The sequence below is a fragment of the Lithobates pipiens genome, unplaced genomic scaffold (genome assembly GCF_037356315.1).
Source record: "Lithobates pipiens isolate NorthernLeopardFrog02 unplaced genomic scaffold, aLitPip1_a1.2 Scaffold_13, whole genome shotgun sequence".
Taxonomy (NCBI): domain Eukaryota; kingdom Metazoa; phylum Chordata; class Amphibia; order Anura; family Ranidae; genus Lithobates; species Lithobates pipiens.
Genome location: NW_027507718.1, coordinates 126,125,174 through 126,149,900, shown reverse-complemented (window position 1 = coordinate 126,149,900; position 24,727 = coordinate 126,125,174). Strand labels below are relative to the sequence as shown.

The following is a 24,727-nucleotide window of genomic DNA, read 5'->3' as shown; positions in this document are numbered from 1 at the left end:
TTTTTTATATTTCAGATATGTATTAGTGTTACTATGTAACATGCATATCAAAAAGAACCCTGCTCTCTTTTCACTGCTTCTTTTGTGTGAAATACCTGGTGATCCTGACAGTCCCCTGCTTTCCTGTTTCAAATTGACCAGACCAGGGCATCGAAGCACATCTATTCCAGGGTTGTCAGTTTGCTTCCCTACATTCTACTTGGGAGCACAGCCTACTTGTACTCCAGTGGTCAGACCTCTGCTAAAATGTCCCCTCTGCACAGCTCTCTTCACTATGAAAATCAATGTATTGCTGTTTCTCTGCCTCCTGTCCCCCTCAGCACAGTGTGTTTGTGTACACAGGACAGAGACATTGGGGGTTATTTACTAAAGGCAAATCCACTTTGCACTGCAAGTGCACTTGGAAGTAAAGTCGCTGTAGATCCGAGGGGGACATGCCTCATTTCAGATCTACCCCTTAGATTTAGAGCGACTGCACTTCCAAGTGCACTTGCAGTGCAAAGTGGACTTGCCTTTCATAAATAACCCCCATTATGCCTTGCATCTCTATGTTAAATGGTATGGGTTGTTTTACACGGTTAGGGGTGACACAAACTTTAAGGCTTCAGACCTAGAAAGTGAACCTGTTAAAGGCAATGCATTCAATCTTTTGGAAAAAGCATGTGCTAGAAGAAATGTAGAATGGTTCACCACTGTCCTTAAGTACTTACGCTTCCTTGTAATGAAACATGAACCCCAGCAAATCTCTGTAATCAGGTGGCCAGTAAGGGTCCCATCTAATCAACACTTTATCATGACTGGCTTTTATAAAGTTAAAGCGTAGAACATCATTCTCACCTGTAAAACAGACAAATGCTATAAGCTTCTGGGTATAGATTTGTAAATGAAGGCTCAAACAAGGTAATTCATTGGGTAAATTAGGGCACTTTTATGTCTCTATGTTGCAGACAATACCAAGTGACAAGACAGAGTTTAAATATGTTGGGACCCCTTCACTGATTGTTGGTCCATCTCAACTGCAAAAGGGATTACCTACAGCTTGCCTGGTACACACTATTTTTTTTTATGTTCAACCCAAAAAAAGCAGTCAGCGGTTCTGACAGCAAGATGGCCCCCCTTCTAGAACACTCCGATCAGCACTCTCTGCCACTGGCAGAGAGTGTTGATGGGGAGTCGATCGGCTGCTAGTTTTCCAGCATGCTCGTCCGACAGCAAATGTCTTCTGACATTCGGCATGTGTGTACCCGGCTTAAGCTGAACCTAAGTTTTGAAAAATCTAAGAAAATGCCTATAGGTCACACCAAGAGATATTCTATTCTGTTAAGAATGCTCTACATGGGATAACAATTGGTAAAAACAGAAAAGGAAGACTACGTATGACCCACTTACAAAAGGTAGAACTAAATTGGAAATGCAGTATAGGGAGTTTGCAAGACCTATAACATCTAAACGTGAAAAAGGAGTTAAACCCAGTAGGGGTAATTGCACGTTATGAAAAAAAATCCTTGATTTCCACAATAGGGCTTATTTTCAGGGGATGCCTTATTTATTTACGGTATGTACAAACCTGGGCATGTACAAAAATGTTCCCGTGTCCCCTGTCTTGTCTCCCCTCTCCCCCCTTATCAGTTTAGGAATCAGCATTATGAAATTCTGTGATCCCAAAAAATAAATCTCTGTTAAAGTCCTTGTAAAATCATGTAAGCCGTTCTGTAAAAAGACCCGCCTGAGCTCTTCTTCCCTGCTCCGAATACTGTAGAGGGAAGGGCTGAGATCCCTGCTTACATCAGCCTGCCATATGAACTAAAGAGGGAGGGGTTGCTGACTGCTGACATCAGGAGGAGAGGAGAAGAGCTCCGGTGGGTCACATGAATGCCCAGCAGCGCTGCAAATACGATATATATTCCACAATAAAAGTTACACAAGGAGACACCCTGCACATTATATATTCTTTTACTGAACGGATTACATGATTTTACAAAGACTAACTAGGGCTTATTTTGGGGGTAGGGCTTATATTGCAGCCATCCCAGAAATGCACACTAGTTTTTATTTTCAGGGAAGGGTTTATTTTTGGGGGAAAATGGTAAGATAGCATTTGTTGGAATCCCACAGAAATAGTCACGGTTTGAATAATATTCTTGTTTTTTTTAGTGAATATAATTCATGAAGGATAACTTAATTTCTTTAAGTTTTTAACCCAGGATAAGATATACAATAGTTGCCTTTTTGAAGGTAAAGTTTACATTTTCAGGCAGATATTCACTTTTCATTAAAAAAAAAGAAACCTTTTCGAATTACTTTTCTGACCCAGCCATCCCCCATGTGATTATCTCTTGCTTACCTAGTCAATGGAAGCTTAGGATCTGAACCTCTCTGTTCAAAATGTAAAAGAAAAATGCATTCTGAGACTTCTTATAGCATCATGTAAACATCCAGGAAACTTCATATCCCATCATGCACTGCTTTCTATGCATCATAGAATAGGGTGCTTTTATCTCTCTGGGCCACACCTCCCTAATTACTCTACCACCTTTTTTCTTCTTTTCATTTCTATCAACTTTCCTACTTCTTTCTTAAAGGTGGACATACCCTGTATAATCTCTCCTTTAGATCTACCATCAGTTATGCAGTGCAAGGGCCTATCTGATTTGATACACATTGAACAGATTGTTCAGGTGGGTCCTCCTATTCCATAGTTTTGGTAAATCTAAAGAAGATTGTATATAGTGTATGGCCACCTTTATACAAGTACATGGGAGAGAGCGGAGACATTCAGTTGTCATTATTCTTGTCACTAATGGCTATTCTACAAATCTCTATATTTATTACAATAACAAGAAGTACATTTTGTCATATCATAAATTCCTATAGTGATTCAACAGAATATTTTAGGAGATCTTACAGTCAGATGGATAACAGATGGTGGCTGTTCGACATGAAAATCGTCTGTGACTGTCTATCGCTAGATTTATTGAATTGCAGTTATTGCTAACATAACATAACATATACTCACATGATGCCTGGTCCCCATTAGTCTTAGTTGCAATATCATTTTTGTCTTGCCGATCCTTAGCTCCAGTGATTCTGACCATTTCTTGAATTTCTTGTAGACAGAGACGAGGGTTGTAATGAAAGAAGAGTTTTCCTTTAAGAATCGTTAAATTGTGCTTCTGCCAGTCCCAAAGCTGTCTCAGATTGGTATTGTCTAGTGCATAGAAAGCATAATCACTGCATTCCAAAAAAAACACAAAAACAAATTGTCATTATTTAGTTAGATCACACTGTTTACAATGCATGTTTACCTAAACACCAAAATGCCGCTAATTTACCTATGATAAGCTACACACCATATAGGCCATCTTCTTTTTACAATTGTTTACATCACAATATTTACTCAAGCTACTATACAAATAACCGAAAAGGGTAGGTTGAAGCATTTCCCATAGCAATGAGGGGTTTTAATTTTCTAACATACACTCAGATTCTGATTGTGGGAAAGAAAGCAGCTACTTCTATTTAGATACATGGTCCAGTTCTAAAAAAGACAAGTCCATTGCGATTTGTCCCCTTTCTCTAAATCACTCAGACTGATCTTCTGATCACTGCATTTGTAGTTGTGAGTCTTGTCATTTTAAAGACCTCAGACTCAGGCTTTATTTATTTATCTGAAAGCATAGCTATCGCTAGGCCTGGGCATCCTTGTGATCCTAGCCAGACTCCCGGCCCTTATCCACTTCAATACTAGACACTTTCAACCCTTTCTGCCCAGGCCTATTTTAAGCTTTCTGTGCTGTCGCACTTTGAATGACAATTGCGCGGTCATGCAACATATCTTTAGCATTTTTTGAAAGCGATGGAGCGTACTTTTGGTGCTATTTAATCACCATTGGGTTTTTTATTTTTCCCTAAACAAAAAAAACAAAAAAAAAAAGGTTTCTTAGTTCGGGTTATAAAATTTTGTAAATAAGTAATTTTTTTGTCTTCAATGATGTATGCTGAGGAGGCTGCAATGATGGGCACTGATAGGCTGCACTGATGGACACTGGCACTGATTGGGCTGTACTGATAATGGGGGCACTGATAATCAGAGCTCCGATTATCAGTGTAAACAGTACTGACAGCCTTGCCAGGTATCAACTGTCCTTTCCTCAGATAGACACAGCGTGTGAGGAAAAGACTTCAGATAACCGGCAAGGCTGTTTACATGTGATCAGCTGTTAACTGACCCAACTGATCACAAGGGCCGCTGTGATTGATCCCCAGGTGGTGGATGTCCATGGAAACCCTCCCACAACTGGAGAGCCACGCTGCAGCCATCTTTCAGCTATAGCACTGTACAAAAGTGGTTACTCTATCCACTACTATTTGTACTCCAATTTGGGAAACTCTAAAATCTATAGAGTTAGGATGGCAGCACACAGACCTTGACGTAGGCACTGCAGTTTACTCATATATTTGCTAATGTGTGCAAACAAAACCCTGTTTTTAACGTGAATTGTTAGACAGGGTCAATTTGTGTTTTTTTTTTTTACATTAATGGCGTTAGTTTGAAAAGCAAATGTACACTGTTATACAAGCTGCACACTCACTACTTTGCTACAATGTAAAGTGTCATTTCTTCAGTGTTGTCACATGAAAAGGTATGATAAAATATTTACAAAAATGTGAGGGGTGTACTCAGTTTTGTGAGATACTGTACCTGATTTACAACCTCCTCGGAATAATTCAATGTTTTGCTGGGTCCAGAAGACTAATAAAGCTAGATTTACACTTGTGCATTGTGGTAAAACAAGTTTTACCACTCTTTACCACACATTCATTCTCATTCATTTCCCACAAAGGATTTGCAGTTAAAAAAAGAAAAAAAAGAAAACAATATTTTGTTTATTGTGATGCAAAACAAATGGCTACCTTAAAGAGGAAGTAAACCCTGATGGGTTTTACTTCCTCTTTTTCCCCCTGCAAAGTAAAAGCATAATGGGCTAGTATGCATCGCATACTAGCCCATTATGTTGCACTTACCTGCAAAGGAAGCCCGCAATGTCACCACTGTGTGAAAGAGTCCATCTTCACCCATATTCCTTCCGATGCCACGGGCTATGGCTCTGTCTTTTCAGAGACACGTGACGGCAATCCTGCACATGCGCGTGGGAGCCGCTGGTCGCGGCACTGACCCTTTAGAAATAGCATGATCATCGGTGCAAGCGTATATGGAAAATCTTCTAAACGTAAAGGTTTAGAAGATTTTTAAAGTACCTACAGGTAAGCCTTAATATAGGCTTACCTCTAGGTAAAAGTGGCTGTACAGGGTTTACAACCACTTTAATGCAAGGTCTCCCAACACACAAAAATGTGTGTGTTAATGCACACACAAGTGTAATTTAGCCTGAAACATCTTCAAAAAGCCCATACTGCAGTGAGAAAAATGTAATCATGTACCTCATTTAGGGAGACTCACCCGTTTTCCAGTGTATCACCTTTTATTACGCGTAGCTTACGGAAGAATGATAAGGATACCAAAGCATAAGATCGTCTAATTTTAAGGTATCCAGTAATCTCTTCTATGAGACCAAGGTTTGCTTCTAGCTCTGTGGCAATGTTATCTGGGAAAATAAAAAAGATAATAATAATTAAGTAAGCATAAAAGTAATGTTTGGAGTGGAGAGATGTATTGTCAGCTGGAACAAAAAACTTTTGAAACATAACACCATAATCTCTGTAAACTCTCTTTTCCTTCACTCAAGTGCTTTTAGGGATATCTCTGAATATCAGTCATGTTATCAGGTCATATGTCATGAAAATGTTGTAGAGCAGGGGTAGGTTGAGAAGTACCTGAACAACATGGATCCTCAGGGAAAGAGGGGTAAAAGTTGGCTGGGCAGTGCTATAAAACTATCATGCCTACCACACAGTAGTATCCTCTGCCCCCTTCACATCAGACCCCCCCCCCCCCACAGTAGTGTCCTCTGTATCTCTTCACAATAGTGTCCTCTGTCCCTTTGCCTGCCCCCCCCCCCCCCCACACACACACACACACATATTCCCCATAGCAGTGCCCTGTGCCTCCCTCTAAAGCAGTGTCCTCTGTATTTCTTCACACCCCCCATTCCAGTGTAGGCCCCCCTCCTCATCCACAGTGTACTCTGCCCCTCCCCCCCAAAACAGTTTCCTCTGCCCCTTTACATCATTCTACCCCTCCATCCCAGATACACACACAGTACTGTGTAGGTGGCACTATCCTACTTGACACTGTGTGTACTGGATGAAGGACAGGAGTTAACTTTTCATATTAGCAAGCTGATTGGTTGGTAGGAACGCCCAGTGGTAAACTTGAAAGGTTAACTGAAGCAGCTCCTGCTTACGCCTTCTGTCCAATACTGTCCTGCCTCCCACTTTTTGCTCTGCAGTGAAGATGAGATTGGCGGGGGCTGAGGGAAAGCAGGGCCACGTTTGCGAACTACCTGTTGGCTGCCTACAGTCACTGGGTAGATTGCGATCGGCGGCTTGCTGACAACCCCCCGCCCCCCCTCCATTCTAGAGACAGCAATGCGTTACTTTAACTTCCATATTATTTTTCAGTTGCCCATGGTGCACATTCTTTCAAGGAGGCACAGATACTCTTTGAACATATTTTTTTGGAGAGATTTTTTTTTTCATTTTCTGTCCCAGGGACACAACAGTATATGACAGGATGTCTCTCCAAAGTAAAAGAAAAAAAATCCCCACTTAGATAGTTGTCACCAAAACAAAGGTCCCCAATGGAATATTTTCCCTCACCTCATGTTTCAGCACAAACGCATTTTTTGTCAATTCCTGTCCCAGTTAAGTGGTCAACAGGATAAACAGTGAATCTCCCAGAAATAATCCCGCACGGAAATTCTGTTCTATCCTGTTCCACCTCTCTCGAAAAAAATAAATAAATAAAGGTTTGGGGTAGAGATGCACCTAAATGTGAAAGTAAAATCTGATGCTAGGCCCAATTCAATAAGATCCCAAGGAATGTGGTGTATAACATTAAGCTTACACCAATTCGCCTGCAACATGCATTGCTGACATTAAGTTTTGTTCTATAAATGATAAATACAAGACTTTCATTTAAATATATCACAGGATGCATTAATACTTACTGCCTCCCCGAATATTGATGGCCAAATTTCCACTAATCACAGTACAACCCCGAAGTTCTTGTGCTGAGGTAACAGAATCTATGACCTTCTCCTTACCATGGACCGAGCAAATCTTTGGACAGGGTCCTGCACAGGGCTCACATGTTAAGCTGACAAAACAAAAAAAGGCAGTCTTTTTACATAAAGAACAATGCATTAAATAATTCTTTCATTTCTTTGAATATATGAAATATTTCCAAGCTTCATGCGACCAATTTTAAATTAAATACAACTGACAAAAAATAAATAAAAATAAAAGAATAGCAGTAAAGCCCCATACACACGATCAGAAATTCTGCCAGCAAAAGTCGGATGTGCGCTTTTATTCAGAAATTCCGACCGTGTGTATCCTCCATCGGACTTTTGCTGGCAGAATTAAAAATTTATTAGCCAATAAAAAATATTGTTTCATCATTTGTTGCTATGTTTTTCAGCCTTTCTTCCACTTTTATTTATAACTTATTTTTATTCATTATTATTATTATTATTCATTTATTTATTATTAACTTTTTTGTTATAAGGGGTTAGGGGTAAAGGTTATGGTTTTGGGTTAATTTATTTTATTTATCATTATGTATTTACTTCTTTATTTTGTTAGGTTAAGGTTAGGGGTTAATATTAGGGTTGGAAATTATTATTAGATATTAATATTGGGGTTATTTTATTTAATTTGTATTCATTTTTCTATTTATTTGTTATTATTTATTTTTAATTATCAAATTTGAACAGTAAAATGGTCAGAATCACGTGATGCACACTAAAACACTCAAAAACGCGCAAATCAAGCTTTCCATGCATTTCTACGGAACAAATCAGCACAATTCGAGCTACAAAAAAGTCAATTGAAGCTAAAGTTATGGAGCTTTGTAGTGGAGATATAACTCATCTCCCTAGAGAATTACTGATTTTTTTTTTCTCCTCTTTTGCTTTTAAGCTACAAAACACAGGTGTAAATGTGGCCTACGTTTTTTTGCATACGAAAATCATAGTTTCTTCGCAAGGGCACACAAAAAGGGAAGTTATGCAGTGGATCTCTACATATCCAAAGCATTTATAGTCTGCACATTTAAGTCGTTTAGATGCTTCAGGCAGGGCCAGTAGTACAGTCAAGACTGCCTGGAATGACTCCCTGCATACACACACTCAAAGATGCACAGGCCCTGCTGTTTCTCATGGTCAGGGGAGCTTTGTGTACATTAGATATTGGGAAGTGTCAGCTTCATCCTTGCAATGAAAGCCTGTATTCTGAATCTACTGCCTATACAAATGAAAAAGCAAAACTCAGGCAAGCATGAGAACTGAAGTAGGAAAAGATGCCATCATTGAAAAACAATACAACTAAACTGACCCCCCCCCCCCCCAGAAAATAGATGTGTGTAACTTAACGTAATTACAATGCCTTGAAAAAGTATCCATACCCCTTGAAATTTTCCAAATTTTCTCAAGTTAAAACCAAATAACATAAATGTATTTTATTGGGGTTTTATGTGATAGACCAACACAAAGTGAGACATAATTGTTAAGTGGAAGAAAAATGATGAATGGTTTCAGATATTTATTTGTAAAAACAAATTAAAAAGTGTGGCATGCATTTGTATTTAGCCCCCTTTACTCTGAAACCCATTGCCTTCAAAAGTCACCTAATTAGTAAATAGAGGCCACCTGTGTGTCATTTAATTTCAGTATAAATACAGCTGTTTTGTGAAGACCTCAGAGGTGTGTTAGAGAACCTTAGTGAACAAACAGCATCATGAAGGCCAAGGAACACATCAGACAGGTCAGGGATAAAGTTGTGGAAAAGTTTAAAGTTAGGTTATAAAAAAAAAAATCCCAAGCTTTGAGCATCTCACAGAGCACTGAAAATGGAAAAAATAAAAAATAAAAAAAAATAAAAAAAGAGTATGGCACAAATGCAAACCTACCAAGACATGGTAGGAAATGTGTGTTCCAGTGTATTTTTGGTGCATTTAGGTGCGTTCCAGGGCTTTTTTTATGCGTTCTACAGTGTTCCACTACAGTTCAGTGCAGGAAAAATGCAGCATGTTCTTTTTTCTGGAACTGGAACACCCTGGAACTACAAGCACTGGTGTGAACTATTCCATTGAAAACCATATAACCTACTTTCCATGCGTTTTTGATGCAGCAAAAAACAAACACACACAGGACTGCATGTGGTGTAAACTGCCCCATAAAAAAAAATGTAAATCCCCAGCAGCTGCTAAAAAAAATTAAAAAAGCAGATTCCTGTAATAAGGACCGATTACCCCAGCTCCTTGTTTACTTGTGCAGGGTGACTGGTCTTTTATCTGCACCCGTTTCTGTAGGCAGCCTGGTACTACTGGATCGAAAACATAGCTCTGCTCTCTGCACAGGCTGGGATGATCAGCACAGGGATGATCTAATTCTACTTTTACAAAATAAAAAAACTGGGTTTTCAAAGACATTTGGTGCACACAAAGTGGATTTTTATTCTTTGAGGCTATTGAGGTAATTTTTTTTAGGTTTAAAATAACTTAGTGCCGTCAATATCAAACGAAACAAATGGATTATTTATTTATTTAAGAAAATACTTACGTGGTAGAGTTGGTGGTATAGCCAGAGGGGCACTCTGATATGCACTCGCCTTTGTGAATGACATACTGAGGGCAAGAGTTATCTGGACAATTTCGACTTTTATTGTGCAGTTCTTGGCATTCACTGAAGGTGATGCACCTCCACCCATGCAAGCTGTAAAAGCCTTTAGGACAATTCTCCACACATTCCCCCTGATGCAGGAAATTTCGGCATGCTACACATTTAAAGGGGTCATCAGGTTCTGTACAGCTTCCAAGACACTCACTGTGGCAGCATCGATTATCACGCGTACAGACCGGGTGCTTACATGTAGGAGGGCAAACTGCAAAGAGAAAAAAAAAATCCAGATTAATACATCAAAAAATGTCAAAATAAACAAACATTGCAGAATGAAAGAACCCAAAGTAAATTTTTAACATTTCCCATCCAATCATAACATATGTAGCGGGTGAGATTTTACTTTTAGGGCTCGTTCACAAATACACCAGGCACTGACGCTCCCCTTTTAAGGGATCCCATGACCACTGATAGCTCGGGTGCCCAGTGGTGGATCACTTTTCAGAGGCATTTGGCAGCTGGTGAGGAGGCAACCTGGTAAATGTGGCATCACTGTGCTGCAGCTAGTGCATGTGGTTGCAGGGTGGTTGCGGTGTGGCCTCATTCACTTCAGGGAGGGGGATCATTTTTGCTTGTATATAACCCAATCTGGTTGCTTTTGCAGCTTTAAAAAAGCAATAAAAAGGTGGATTTACAGCCCCCCAACTGCAAGCTTAAAACAAGACCTTAAAGAGAAAGTTCACCTTTACAGAAAAATCTGTATGGTGAACTTACACAGGACCCACCCCCCCCACCTGTCCTGCTGAAATTGGGCACGCTGATCACCTGCACTGACATCGGGTTGCCGTCTCACCATCCGGGGCTTAGAAATCCCCCACAGCTTAAACCCAAAAACGTACCTCATCAGGAAGTACGTTTAGAAGCATTCTAATTGGTCGGTGCAGTCATATGAGTGGTCAATCAGAGCCCGCATAGCCCATCCTCTCACTGCAGGCAAAGAGGAGAGAAAGCCACAGGGATTTCAAATCCCCAGACCGGTACAGCGCCGATACCAGCTGTCAGTGTGGGAGATTTCCAGACTCCAGCAGGTTACCAGGACCGTGGGGGGCGAGGAGGGGGTCCAGTGACTTACATATTTGCTGTAAAGGTGAACTTAAACTTTAAAGAAAAGTATAACAAAACTGAAGTTACAGTAAAGCAATAGAGCACATCCCTTCATTGTGCTTGCCACTGTGAGCCATAAAATGTATTCATAAACTAAAAACAGTAAATTCTGATTGACAGATAGAATCTGATTGGTTCAACTGACACACACAATTTGCTATATAATTCAATAATTAAGACCCATGTCAACATCTTTTAAACTGGCTACACAGATTTAGTATCAGATTTGATTAAAACTGAACTAACCTTCAAGTGGTTCTAGAGCATATGTGTCAAACACAAGGCCCACTAGACCACTTCATGAGGCCCTTGCACCCAGGGGGAAGGGTGGAAGTGAGATGTGGGCAGCCTATGAAAGAGAGCTGAACCCTGCACACTGTGCATAGCACATCCCTAAATCCTGCACTTTGTATGTAGTGCACTCCTCAACACTGCATTCTGTACACAGAGCACCCCTGAACTCTGCACATAAAGCACTCCTGGTATTTATTGCTCCTTTGCGATCCCTCAATGGTTAACGCAATTTGGCCACACCCACCATTCGATGAGATTCAGCGTGGTTGAGTTCCTGCACCTATTTAATTAAATCAAATATTGTGGTGCCAAATTAATACAACAGAATAGAAAATATACTGTACTTAATATGCATAAAATGCTAATATAAATTAATGATAAAAATCTCTAATCATAAAGTGCAAAACTGTGAAATAAATTCCAATTTACATTTCATAAGAAATACACCAACATAATAAAATTAGTGTGTTGAAAAAACAATATTCAAATCCTATAAACAAATAGGTTCCAATTTATGAATTAAAAATTTTAAAAGTAGTAATTCATGTGCAACATCCAAAAAAAACAAATAAGGTATATAGTCCCATATCCAAGTGCAAGTGAGTGACGTGCTTATCCAATAAATATAAGCAATCCAAGGAATAAATAGTTGTTACATTCAACTCTGATCACCACAGTGATATCACTCATGATATAAGATAAGGTTGGCTTCTTACCAGATGGTGTGGACCGCATTAAAATGGTCAACAGCGCATTTAAAATATCCAGGCTGTCTTCCTGTCACTCCTCATTCTCTTTCTGAGAACTCTCCCAGCAATGTAATCCAAAGCAAGAAAACGACATCTCATAGTGCAATATGTTTAAAAAAAATCTGCATCTTTAACAATAGAAGTGAACTTACATATTTTCTACAGTAAAATCGCATAAAAAAAATGCACAGAGCTGTTTCCCAAGCAGGCAATCTCCAAACAACGGTGTTCTGGCAGTCAGATATCATAAAGGCATCACATATAGGGCCTGCCCGATGCACATTTTGTAAAAAGAATAACGTCTTTCTCTATTCTCTGACAAAAAAGCCTTGGGTAAATTTATATAATCTTCCAGATACAACCGGTCCTTTGAGGACAATCATAATGCTCATGCGGCCTATGATGAAATGGAGTTCCACACCTCCGTTCTAGAGGATATCTTTTTTTTATTCCTATAGAAAACGAGTGTTAAACTTTCCTGCTTTGTGCAAGGATATTGCACAGAGCAGTCCCTTACCTCTTCTTTAGCTGTCCCCTGCTGGCGCTGTCCTATTCTCCGTGTGCCCCTATAGCTGTCCATAGACACACCCACACCCCCTGCTCCCTCCTCACTGGATCTGACTGACAGCAACAGGAGCCAATGGCTCCCGCTGCTTTCAGTTTGTCCTGAGAGCAGGACTAGAGACCAGAGGTGCTACAGATATGGACAGCGCTGGATCAAGAGAAGACTTAGGTAAGTTTTGAGAGGGGAGAAGGGAAACAAGTAGTGGGATATTTTTTACCTTAATGCAATAAATGAATTTTTGGCCCATTTGAAGAAATTGTTACTGTACTAGGCCAACTGTCAAGAAAAAATTGCCAAGTTACCTTTTAAAATACATGTAGAAATGCAGAGCTTTACAGACCAGGAAGTGATCTCATTCCCTACTGTTGCCCAGCAATTATTTGTAAAACAAATATATAAATAGGCCTTATTTGTAGTAGGTGTAAGCAGGCCATACACCGATCACATTTCAGATGGTTTCTGATAAACTGGACAAAATTCAAGCGGGTGGGTGGCCCTGTTGGCCCCTTTCTAAACAACAATCCAAAAATCGAAAGCACCAGGTGGATAATTCTCAGCTGAACGTGGACTGCGGCCAATCAGCACCAGTCACGGTTTCTCAGTGCCCACTGTATTCTGCCAGCTGCCAGCACTGCTGTCAGAATACAACAGCCTCAGTGGGAACTTTGTGCATCTGTGCTGTCCAGTGAAATTGGGCGATATGTTCTCTTAAAAAAAAAAATCTATTAGTGTATGTTCAGCTTTAAAGATAATTATGTATATAGGCAGTATTATGAAAGGTAATAAATCACCGCTTCTTGCAACTAATCTGCTCACTTTACCATGCTATAGTAACATGGAGATGTAATCTTGCATTTCTTTCAATATGCACACAAATGTGGAATAAGCACATCATTGACAAATAATACATTGTTAGGCACCACAGACTGAATTAAAGTGAAACTATCTGCTTATGTACCAGTTACATGCATGCCTTACTTGTTCTATAAATGTGAAGGGTCATACATAATATGTGTATGCAGGAGTTTGTTAGGTCATTTACTTTGCAAATTGCCCGTTTCCATCACACGCATAAAAAACGTTCTTTATATTACGCTGGCCTGTATTTAATCAATAGGTAGATTGACTTGTTGTTATTTTTGTATATTCTTTGATCTGCTTCTGCTGTTTGTTTGCACTCTTATGACAAATCTTCCGTTATCACTAGTTAACGCTAGACTGTTAACCTACGCTTAGGGACAGCAATGAACTTGTATAAGGTCATTACGAGTACGAAACACATTTGTGTGTTCCAGATTGACTTAATCCACTCCAGGACTTTGCAGCTACCAAAGCGCCGCCCTTACACTTAACCAATCACATAGCTGTTGGAAACAGACCAGCCTGTGATCTCCCTCCCCTGAACCCCCCCCCCTCCTCCCTCTGTTCCAAAGCTTTCCCCTTACCCACTAAATCGTTGATGTGCATGGGTGAAAAGAAATTACATGATTAACCCCCTCATTGCCAGCTACAAGAAAAATCAACATAAAAAAAAGCATAAACTGTCAGTGAGAGACAAGTTACACTAAGCCGTATAAACCTACTGAACTATATCGATCTTACAAAAACACGCACGCACACACACACACACTGTTTGACACCTTAAAGTGACACTAAACTAAAATGTTATTTGAATACATATTCCAAACAAAGTACCTTCTATTGCTCCCAGCCTTCTCCAAATTCAAATTTCTAATTTTTTTTGCTGCTGTGATCTTATTTTTTGTGAGAGGGTGGCTACATTTGTTCTCCGTGGTCCCACTGTATGTAGGAAAGTAGCCACCCTTTCTTGATCAATCCCGAGATGGAATATGGTCTATGGTCTATGGTCTATGGGGTGTACCTTGCACATAGAGTAGGGCACATGACCGCAACAAACGTGTGCTGCTCATTCCAAACAAATGGAAGTGAAGCAGAAAAGGAGAGGTTCAGGAGCTCATTGAGGACTTTACAAAAAGGCTGAAAAACACAGAACGTAAAAATTTCAATAAAAATAGATTACAGCTTCAGTAAAGTATATTTTATTTTTTTGGAGAATAAGGATATATTTTAGTGTCACATTCAACATAAAGTATCAATTAAAAAAATAAAGAAACTTACATGGTAACATTTTTTGGCAGCAAAGCTATCTAGCATGTGTGACAAATAGAAGAAAAGGCACCTCTAAGTGCAGAATTAAAACTTTTAATATCCCAAAAAGGATTAAAAACACTATATATCGATACAAGAATGAAAGGAGCACTTCACATGTTTTCAAAAACGGGTGATACGGCATCAGGAAGGTCTCAGTGTGTTAGAGGTTTCCAGGGGTGTCGATATGCAGCAGCAGAAGATCCCAGGGTGACCAGCATATGGAAGCCACAAGCTCTGGAAGCGCTGGTGGAACAATCACGCTGTCAGCGCGGGTCGCGAATCCTGGAAATTACGTTAGCGGAAGGGGACGACAACCAACGTGGACCATAAACCGGAAGTATTCAAATTTAGCCCACAAAGACATCCAACAAATACCCACTATAAACCAATCCAGCTGACATGTAAGGAAGCCCATTAAGGCCCCTTTCACACTTGTGCGGCTTCAAAGTTGCGCAATTTTGCCACAATTTCGCCAAAACAGTGGTACGACTGTGGATTTGATTTTTACATGCGACTTAAAGTCCGACTTCAATGAACAATAATCCAACTTTGATTCCTGACAATAACAGGCACTGTCTAGTATGAATCTTTAGGGGGAACTCCACGCACAATGTAAAAAAAAACATCAGGGGTTCCCCCTCCAAGAGCATACCAGGCCCTTCGGTCTGCCATGGAATAAATTTTAAGGGGAACCCCCACTCCTGAAAAAGTGCCATGGACCCCCCCCCCCAAATCCAATACCAGACCCTTATCCAAGCACACAGGCCGGCAGGTCAGGTTCCTGAACCGTACTCAGCAGCATGCCCTCAACATTGGTGGGTGGGTGCTTTGGGGCAGGGGGGGCTCTGCGCCCTGCACTCCCAAACCACCTTGTCTCCATGCCGATGAGGACATGAGCCTCTTCTCGACAACCCTGGCAATTGGTTGCCAGGGTCTGCAGGTGGGGTTCTTATCGGAATCTGGAAGCCCCCTTTAACAAGGGGGCTCCCATATCCCGGCCCCCCACCCTATGTGAATGAGTATTGGGTACATTGTACCCCTACCCATTCACCTAAAATAAAATGTGTCAAAAACAAGACACAGAACACATGTTTTTAAAGTCATTCATTAGGCAGCTCCGGGGTCTCTTCTGACTTCTTCTCCGGCTCTTCTGGCAATGTCTTCTGCCTCCTCCGCTGATGTCTTCTGCCTCTGTTGGTTCTTCTGCCCTCTTTGGGTTTTCTCAGCTCTCCGCTGATATCTTCTAGCCCTCTCCAGTTCTTCTCCCTCTGTTCGCTGTCTTCTGCCTCTGTGGGGTCTTCTCCGCTATCTTCTGGGTCTTCTCCCTCTGTTCCTCTTCCGATGTTTATTCAACGATCTCTCCCGCTCTAATGCTGGGTGCGCCGCTACTTATATTGGTATGGGGCGGATCACCAGAAGGCCGCTCCTTATGACGCCCCTGCCTGGGGCATGATGGGGCATGACATCACCTTCTGAGGCATAATGGGCGGTAACGTCATAAGGGGTGAGCCTCCGGTGACTCCACCCCATGCCAATATAAGTAGTGGCACACCGTGCACCCAGCATTAGAGCAGAAGAGAGCATCGCGTCAACATCGCAAGAAGAAGAAGAACAGAGGGAGAAGACACCCGATACTCATTCACAGAGTGGGGGGCCAGGATCTGGGAGGCCCCTTGTTAAAGGGGGCTTCCAGATTTCGAAATGCCCCCCGCCGGCAGACCCCGACAACCAACGGCCAGGGTTGTCGGGAAGAGGCCCTTGTCCTCAACATGGGGACAAGGTGCTTTGGGGTCGGGGCACAGGGTCCCCCTGTCTCAAAGCACACACCCCCCCATGTTGAGGGCATGCGTCCTGGTATGGTTCAGGAGGGGAGGGGCATGCTCGCTCATCCCCACCCCTTTTCTGACCTGCCAGGCTGCGTGCTCGGATAAGAGTCTGGTATGGATTTTGAGGGCCCTCCCCATGCCGAAAATCCATACCAGACTGAAGGGCCTGGTATGCTCTTGGGAGGGGGAACCCATTTTTTTTTTTTTTTTTGCCATGGAGTTCCCCGTTAAGATCATCAGAGCACAAGTAGCATGCCAATGTCGGATCAGTTAATACGGCGATCCGACTTTAGTGATATTCAATGGGCTGAAGTAGAATCAAAGTCAGACCTACTTTGAAGTTGTAATAATATCAATGGTAGTTATTGGAAATCATGGAGAATGACTTGTCATGCTACTTTGCAGTCCAAAATCGTGGGACAAGTCATACAAGTGTGAAAGGGGCCTAAGGCCCAATAAACATGGGTGCAAGAGGGCGTATTATGTGCATGAAGCATAGAAACACCCTGTAAAGAAGTTTAGGCCAGTGAATGGGAAGCCAGCAGTCATTGAAAAAAGATTGTAAAGGGCGAGTTTAATGGTAGACCTTACAAGGTGAAGACTTTGTAACTTTTAAAAACATCAAGACCTAGGCTTCGAAAGGGATGTCTTTAACGCCAATGACCATGAAGCAAGGTGGTAAAATAGTCCTTGAAATAGGAGATCTGGTGGATCTGGAAAAGCCCCTTGGGTGTCTTCCAAAAGTTTGATTAGGCTGCAATACCACACACACCTGAGCCAGCATGGAGCTATAAGGATTCACCAAGTGCCCTCAATTTTGGTCTTGCAGCATAAAACAAGGAAAGAGCTTCAGAGGTGGAAAGGCACTAATCGGGTGTACTGATCCTATGGAGCAACCAAAGCATCCACTGTTTATGCCAGAAGATCTCTGCAACTGCAGACAAACCTCCCCAACTTTGTTGGTGAATCTGGAGGCAAGGAGGTCCACAACTGGTACTCCCCACCTGTTACACAGATTCTGAAACACTTCTGGCTGTAAGGTTCATTCCCCCAGATCCAGGTGATACTGGCACAGTCTGTCTGCCAATTGTCCACACATGGAAAGTGAACAGCGTATAAGGCTGGAACATGGAGTTCTGACTAGGATAGAATCTTTTCAACCTAACTCCTCAGCCATTGGCTGAGATCGCGGATCGGGAGTCGATCGTTAGACCTTTTTTGGTCATGCCCCTTCAACAGAACCTGGAAGTTCCTCTGGCTTCTGTTGAACCGGCTGCCATACTCACGGGCCGAATGTCGGCTATTGAAGGGACTTGCACAAAGCAAACATTTAATAAAGTCAGGGGTGCAAACAGACAGCTTTTTTAAATGGTAATTAAGCCTTTATTTAATAAAACAGATCACTTAATTCACCAGTAATATAAAACATTACAAAAGGCAAAGAGTGGAAGCTAGACAGACATACAGTGTGTTATGAAGCTGTGTTACATTAGCACAAGGGCAAATTGCCTCATAATTTAAACAGCTACTGAAACAGTCCTCTGTCCACAAAAAAAAAAAAAAAAAAAAAAACATCCTATTTGCTGACTTCTGTGTTACATGCCTCTTTTCATCCATGGCTTCTCATTCATCCTCAGAGTGCAGGGCTAACAGCGACAACCCTGCACCAAAAGCCAATTTGAGACCAATTGCAAGCTTATGAATAGAACAATAAACAATTATTATCTATTTAACATACCAAAACGTGCATTAATGGCAAATCTTTCCTGCTGTCTTTCCGGCTTCAGCTCTCAACCTGTCAATTAATTTTGAATATTACTCTGCTCAATATAAAAAACGTATAACAAAACTCTTGGTGTTGCAATAAACTACCCAGAATTCCTGGAAGCTGATAACTTCTTGTACTTTCTGCCAGTGCACATTTACGTTATGGAGATGAGATGAATGGAGGGAAGAGATGAGCAGAGGTATGTGTTCTTTGTATTGAATGACAACATGAGCCTCAGCCTAGGAATTCAGAGCAGTGCTATATCAAAAAGGAAAGCGGAAGCACACTATATTCTTGCCACATCAACGTTAATTTTTTTGGACTTAAAGTGTGTTTAAAGGGATAAAAAAAAAATGGGGAAAGGAGAGCATGCATAGCAGAGATGTACAAAATATATTTTTCCTTTAATTTTGCCTTGAAATGCTCTTCCACGTGCACTGAGTGGGCTATGAGCTGTGAGTGTATGTGGGCTGTAAGTACCTGTGTATTATCTTATTAAAGCAAGTTGTTAGTTAAATTGGGATGACTAGGTGACAGAGGGGGTCCAGAGGTAGAGATAGTCAGCGTGGAACATATTCCAGAGGGTAGTATTGCAGGCATTAGTTGTAGGCTGACTAAAGCACCTAAACCTTAGGTAAGTATAGAAACAAGTCCTATTTGCAACCCCAGAGCACCCAATAAGGAGATAGTATGCGACCGGTCTAAACTAAGTGGCATGTTCACCAATCTGGCAGACAAGATTAAAGAACTAGAACTACTATTGCACAAGGAGACTTTTGATTTTGTAGGAATTACAGAGTTCGACAGCTCTCATGTTTGGCTGGTAACCATTCAAGGGTATTCCCTATATCGTTGGGATAGAGATGGTAAAAAAGGGGGAGGGCTATGCCTGTATATCAAAAATGATGTACAAGTGAATGTGAGAGATGACATCACTAAGGGATCAAGGGAGGAGGTGGAATCCTTATGGGTAGAGCTACAAAGGGAGGAAACTAAGGTGAAAGTATGCTATAGGCCCCCTAACCAGAGGGAGGAGGTGGACCTTCTATCACAATTTGGATTGGCAGCAAGAATGGGAAGTGTCGTCGTAATGAGGGATTTTAATTATCCAGACACAGACTGGGTGGAAGGAACCGTGCATTCCTCTAAGGCTTGCCAGTTCCTAAATGTCTTGCAAGACAATTTCATAGGTCAGATGGTAAATGCACCAACTAGAAACAAAGTGTTACTAGACCTACTGATTACCAACAATAAAGACCTGATCCCAGATGTGGAAATATGGGGCAATTTAGGAAACAGCGATCACAGGTCAATTAGTTTTAGTATAAATCACACAAATGGGAAACATAAGGGGAATACAAAGACACAGAATTTCAGAGTCAACTTCCCTAAACTAAGATTCTTGCTAGAAGATAATAATTGGGATAAAATCTTAGGAACAAAGAACACAAAGGAGAAATGTGTATGCTTTAAGAGCATATTAAATAAGGGCATTAGCCAGTGCATCCCAATGGAAAATACATTTAAAAGAGCTAATAAAAAGTCCTTTGATGATTAATTCCAACTTAAAAATGCATATAAAAGCAAAGGGGAAGGTCTTCAAAAAATACAAGGCTGAGGGATCATCATCAGCATTCCAACTTTACAAAGAATGCAACAAGAAATGTAAGGGTGCGATCTGGGCGACTAAGATAGAACATGAAAGGCACATAGCAGGAGAGTAAAAAAATCCCAATAAATTCTTTATGTACATAAATAGTAAGAAGGGGAGGTCAGATCATATTGGTCCCACAAAGAATGATGAAGGGAATCTGGTTACTAAGGATGGAGAGATGGCAAAGGTATTGAATTTATTCTTCTCCTCAGTCTTCACGAGGGAATCGTGGGGGCTTCAGTAACCAAAACTGCAATGTTTAGCACCCTCATGGCTAAGAGGACAGAATTAGAATTAGATTTGAAAAACTTAACATCAATAAGTAACTGGGACCAGATGGCTTGTACACGAGGGTCCTTGAGGAACTCAGTCAAGTAATTGCCAAACCATTGTTCCTAAATTTTTATGAACAGTCTACTGACTGGAATGGTACCAGCTGATTGGAGAAAAGCCAATGTAGCACCAATATTTAAAAAAGGCCAGAGATACATCCCTGGGAATTACAGACCAGTTAGCCCAACAATCAATTGTATGCAAGGTCTTGGAGGGGATAAGGGACTATATGCAAGATTTTAGTAATGACAACGTTATCATTAGCAGTAATCAGCATGGATTCATGAAGAATCATTCTTGCCAAACCAATCTATTCACCTACTATGAGGAGATGAGCTGCCATCTAGATCAATGAAGGCCTGTAGATGTGGTGTATCTGGATTTTGCAAAGCATTTGATACAGTTCCCTGTAAACATTTACTGTACAAAATAAGGTCCGTTGGCATGGGCCATAGGGTGAGTACATGGATTGAAAACTGGCTACAGGGGCAAGTTCAGAAGGTAGAGATAAATGGGGAGTACTTGGAATGGTCCAGGGTGGAAAGTGGGGTCCCCCAGGGTTCCGTCCTGGGATCAATCCTATTTAATTTTTAATCAAACGACCTGGGAGGATGGGATAAAAAGCTAAATCTCTGCATTTGCGGACAGTACTAAGCTAAGCAGGGCAATAACTTCTCCACAGGATGTGGAAAACTTACACGAAGATCTGCACAAACCAATTGGTGGGCAACTATATGGAAAATGAGGGTTAATGTAGAAAAATTTAAAACAATGCATTTGGGTGGCAAAAATATGAATGTAATCTGCTCACTATGGGGAGAACCTCTGGGGAAGTCTAGGATGAAAAATTACCTGGGGGCCCTAGTAGATGGAATGCTCAGCAATGGCATGCAATGTATTAGTTGTAATACAACACTCAGAACACTTTAGTTCCACCCAGGGGGCAGTCCCTTGGACAACAACCCTCCAGCTTGCCATGCAGTCATCAGTACGTCAACAAGCAGTATAACGTAAAGCGAAAAAGGAGGGGCGGATGCTGTGTTGGTCGGTGAATTACAGAAAAAATAATTTTACGGCGAGTACAAAAAATTCAATTTTCTCTTATATTCACCAACTGACACAGCTCCTCTCTTAGCCATTGGGACATCCCAAAGCAGTGCCAAACGAAGGGTGGAAAAACAGCATAGAAACTTCATCCACCATGGCAAGTGGGAACTAGTGAAACTATACCCACAAAAAACAACAGTGCATGGAGAAATCCACCACAAAAGGTTGTACCCTCAACAGGAGTGACTACTCACAACCGCACCAAAAACTGCAGAATGTAATGCAACAGCGCATTAACTTAACAGTACTGCATTTTTATCGAAAAACCAGGAAAAAATAAAATATATTGCATATTCAATTGCAACTATACGGCCGCCTACAAAACTTTGTGGCCAAAACAGGCATCAGCCGATGCACTGACGTCTATCTTGTAGAACTTGATAAAAGTGTGGACAGACGACCAGGTCGCCGCTTTACATGCCTGCGCGACAGACGCTTGATGTCGGAAGGCCCAAGGCGGTCCGATTGCCCTTGTGGAGTGGGCCGTGACCGGAAAGGGGGGCACCTGCCCCTTCAAGGCATAGGCTTGCACTACAATCTGTCTGATCCACCTGGAAATGGTGGCCGACAAGACTGCCATGCCTTTCTTTGGACCAGCCACCGAAACAGACAATGAGTCTGACTTCTGAAAGGGAGCAGTGGCAGCCAAATACACCTTAAGAGCCCGAACCACGTCCAGAGCGTGAAGGGCCACCTCCTTAGGGTGTTTTGGCTTAGGACAGAGATGGTAACACAATGTCCTCATTGATATGAAAAGCCGAGACCACTTTCGGCAGAAAAGACGGTTGCAGACGCAACATCACCTTATCCTTGTGGATAACCAGATAAGGCGACTTGCAGGACAAAGCAGCCAGTTCCAAAACCCTCCTGGCTGATGTGATGACCTCTAGAAAGACCACTTTCTGGGAAAGAGTCAACAGGGAAATCTCCCTGATATTTTCAAATGGCGTTTTTTGAAGCGCCGATAACACTAGGTTCAAATCCCATGGGGGTAACGGTAGGCACACTGGATGGACTACATGTTGCACCCCCTGAACAAAGGTACTCACTAATGAGTGAGATGCCAGGGGTCGCTGAAAAAAGACAGCCAAGACGACTTCCCGGACTGAATCACCGGGGACATCAGCCACCAGATCAGTGAATCTCTGACTGACTGGCTCACCTGGATCTGTTGATCCAGGGACAACTGAGATTTGTCCCATTTTGTCAAAATCTCAAAATTGGCAGGACTCTGGTGTGGAACTGGGCATATGGTACTGCCTCAAAAGGAGGCTACCATGAGACCCAGGACTCACATGCAAAAGCGGAGCAATGACCACTTGAGGTTCATCAGCAGTTTTACCGCGGATCGGAGAGTCTGCAGTTTGTCTGAAGGGAGAAACACTCCCACTTCCCTGGAGTCCAGCAGCAAGCCCAAGTACTCCAGATGCTGTGTCGGTACAGTCACTGACTTCTTTAGGTGCAACAGCCATCCAAATTCTTGCAGGGTCTGCATGGTGATCGCCACATCCTCCTCTAATTATGAGGGGGGATACGGGTATGCTGGAGTGGAAGAATCCGTTTGGCGGCCAAGAAAGAAACTCTTATAGCCGGAGGAAATCAGATCGCAAGACCCATTGGTCGGATAGCCGAGAGGACCACCGGGCTGCAAACTTCCGAAGGTCGACCCCCCCCCCCCACCCGAGATATGGGTGGGGGCAAACCTTCATGCGGTAGCATTTTTGTTCGCAGCCTTGTTAAGCTTGTGGTTCCAGGGAAGTTTTTGTCCTTAAGTGATTGTCCTGTCGGGCTGGGGACCTTTAGACGAAGCTCCAGGCAGACGGAGAAAAAGACATTTGTGAGCAGAAAAAGAGGGCCCTTGCCTATGGCGTGGCTCCTTAGCCTTCCTGGCCTGTGGGAGTAGGGTACTCTTACCACCAGTGGCATTTTTAATAATGTCATCCAAAGAGCCGTTCGCCAAGGAAGGGAAGATCCGTCAGGGCTTTTTTGGATGCCTGGTCAGCAGACTTGCATTTTAACCAAATCAGGTGCCTCAGCACCACTGCTTACACTGAAGCCCTGGGATAAGAGAGGAAAAGTATCCAGGGTCACGTCACAAATGTACTTAAGGCCTTGCACTAGTTGGTCTGCTAGTTCCACGCAGACAGGAGAAGCCCGTTGCTCTCCCAATTTGCAGTGCAACAGTTTTGCCCACTCAGTGTCTGCGACACCAGTGCGGATGCCAGTACTGGTCGCACGGCTGACCCCACAACCGTAAACAAGGAATGAGCCACTGCCTAGGCCTTCCTGTCCGTGGGATCCTTAAATGCAGGAGTCCCCTCTACCGGTATCGTGGTTACTTTATTTAACCTTTAACCTGCATTTCTTGAGAAAGCTTTCCTCAAAAGGGTAACACACCGCCATGGATTTGGGGACCGCAAAAGGTTAATTGCGGGCGACCCCATTCCTTGTAAATGAACTTGTCAGAATAAGTTAGATACGGGAACACCTTAGGTGAACGTGCTGGCTTGTGGAACCCAAAGGGGGCCACTACATCAGCGGGCGGATCTGCTGGCTCCTGAATCTTCAGGGTATCACGCACAGCTGTGATAAGTGCTCCAACAAGCACTTTGTCACGCACGGACCCGGACCTGGTCAGCGTCATCTGACAAGACAGAGCAGGGGTCACCAGCCTCAGCAGGACTCAAGTCTGCGTCAGAGCTCTCCCCAGGGGACGGGGGGGCAGAGGCCGCTTTTTTGCACCCTTTTTCCCCACGTGCCGCTCCATCTTGGCAACAAATTAATTGAGGACCACTGTCAGGGTGTCCATGGGCACTGCGCAGTCCGCAGGCGACCCGCTGCAATTGCCTGGATTTCGGGGGAAGAAACACCAGTTTCTGAAGCCATGGTGACCCTACCCTGTCTGCCACCCGAAGGGGACTTAGGACAGTGACAGTCCCACCCTCCTTACTGATGCTGGCTGAGGAGCTCTTTCCCACTGGACTCACCACCCTGAGGAGTTCTGCGCTATTCAGCAGGTAGTGCCTGTAGTCCCTGTAGGCTCCCAGGTGCAGAGGAAATGGTGCTGTGTCAGTGGAAGTAGCTGCAGATGGCGCTATAACTGCTCTGAAGTGTGCTCAGGCTTCAAGAAAATGGCCACCCAGTGTCTAGTACAAGGACATAAAACACAGGGAAAATGGCTGTGAGAGCACAGGAGCACATGCTGCCACTAGAGAACACCAAAAATGTGTTCAGGCTTCAAGAAAATGGCTGCCATTGTCCTGTATAGGAAGTCACCAGGAAAATGGCTGCTGAA

General features: G+C 42.5%; 1 protein-coding gene across 1 annotated transcript in view; it reads right to left on the bottom strand.

The window, feature by feature from the left end:
* Window positions 1-24,727, bottom strand: part of INSR (insulin receptor) — a 215,166-nt gene that overhangs the window by 66,551 nt on the left and 123,888 nt on the right. The window contains exons 3-7 of the mRNA XM_077475532.1: window positions 9,744-10,065; window positions 7,131-7,279; window positions 5,462-5,606; window positions 3,017-3,231; window positions 711-837 (exon numbers count right to left, since the gene is read on the bottom strand). Coding sequence (XP_077331658.1) covers window positions 711-837; window positions 3,017-3,231; window positions 5,462-5,606; window positions 7,131-7,279; window positions 9,744-10,065 — 958 coding nt within the window. The remainder of the gene's footprint in view (window positions 1-710; window positions 838-3,016; window positions 3,232-5,461; window positions 5,607-7,130; window positions 7,280-9,743; window positions 10,066-24,727) is intronic.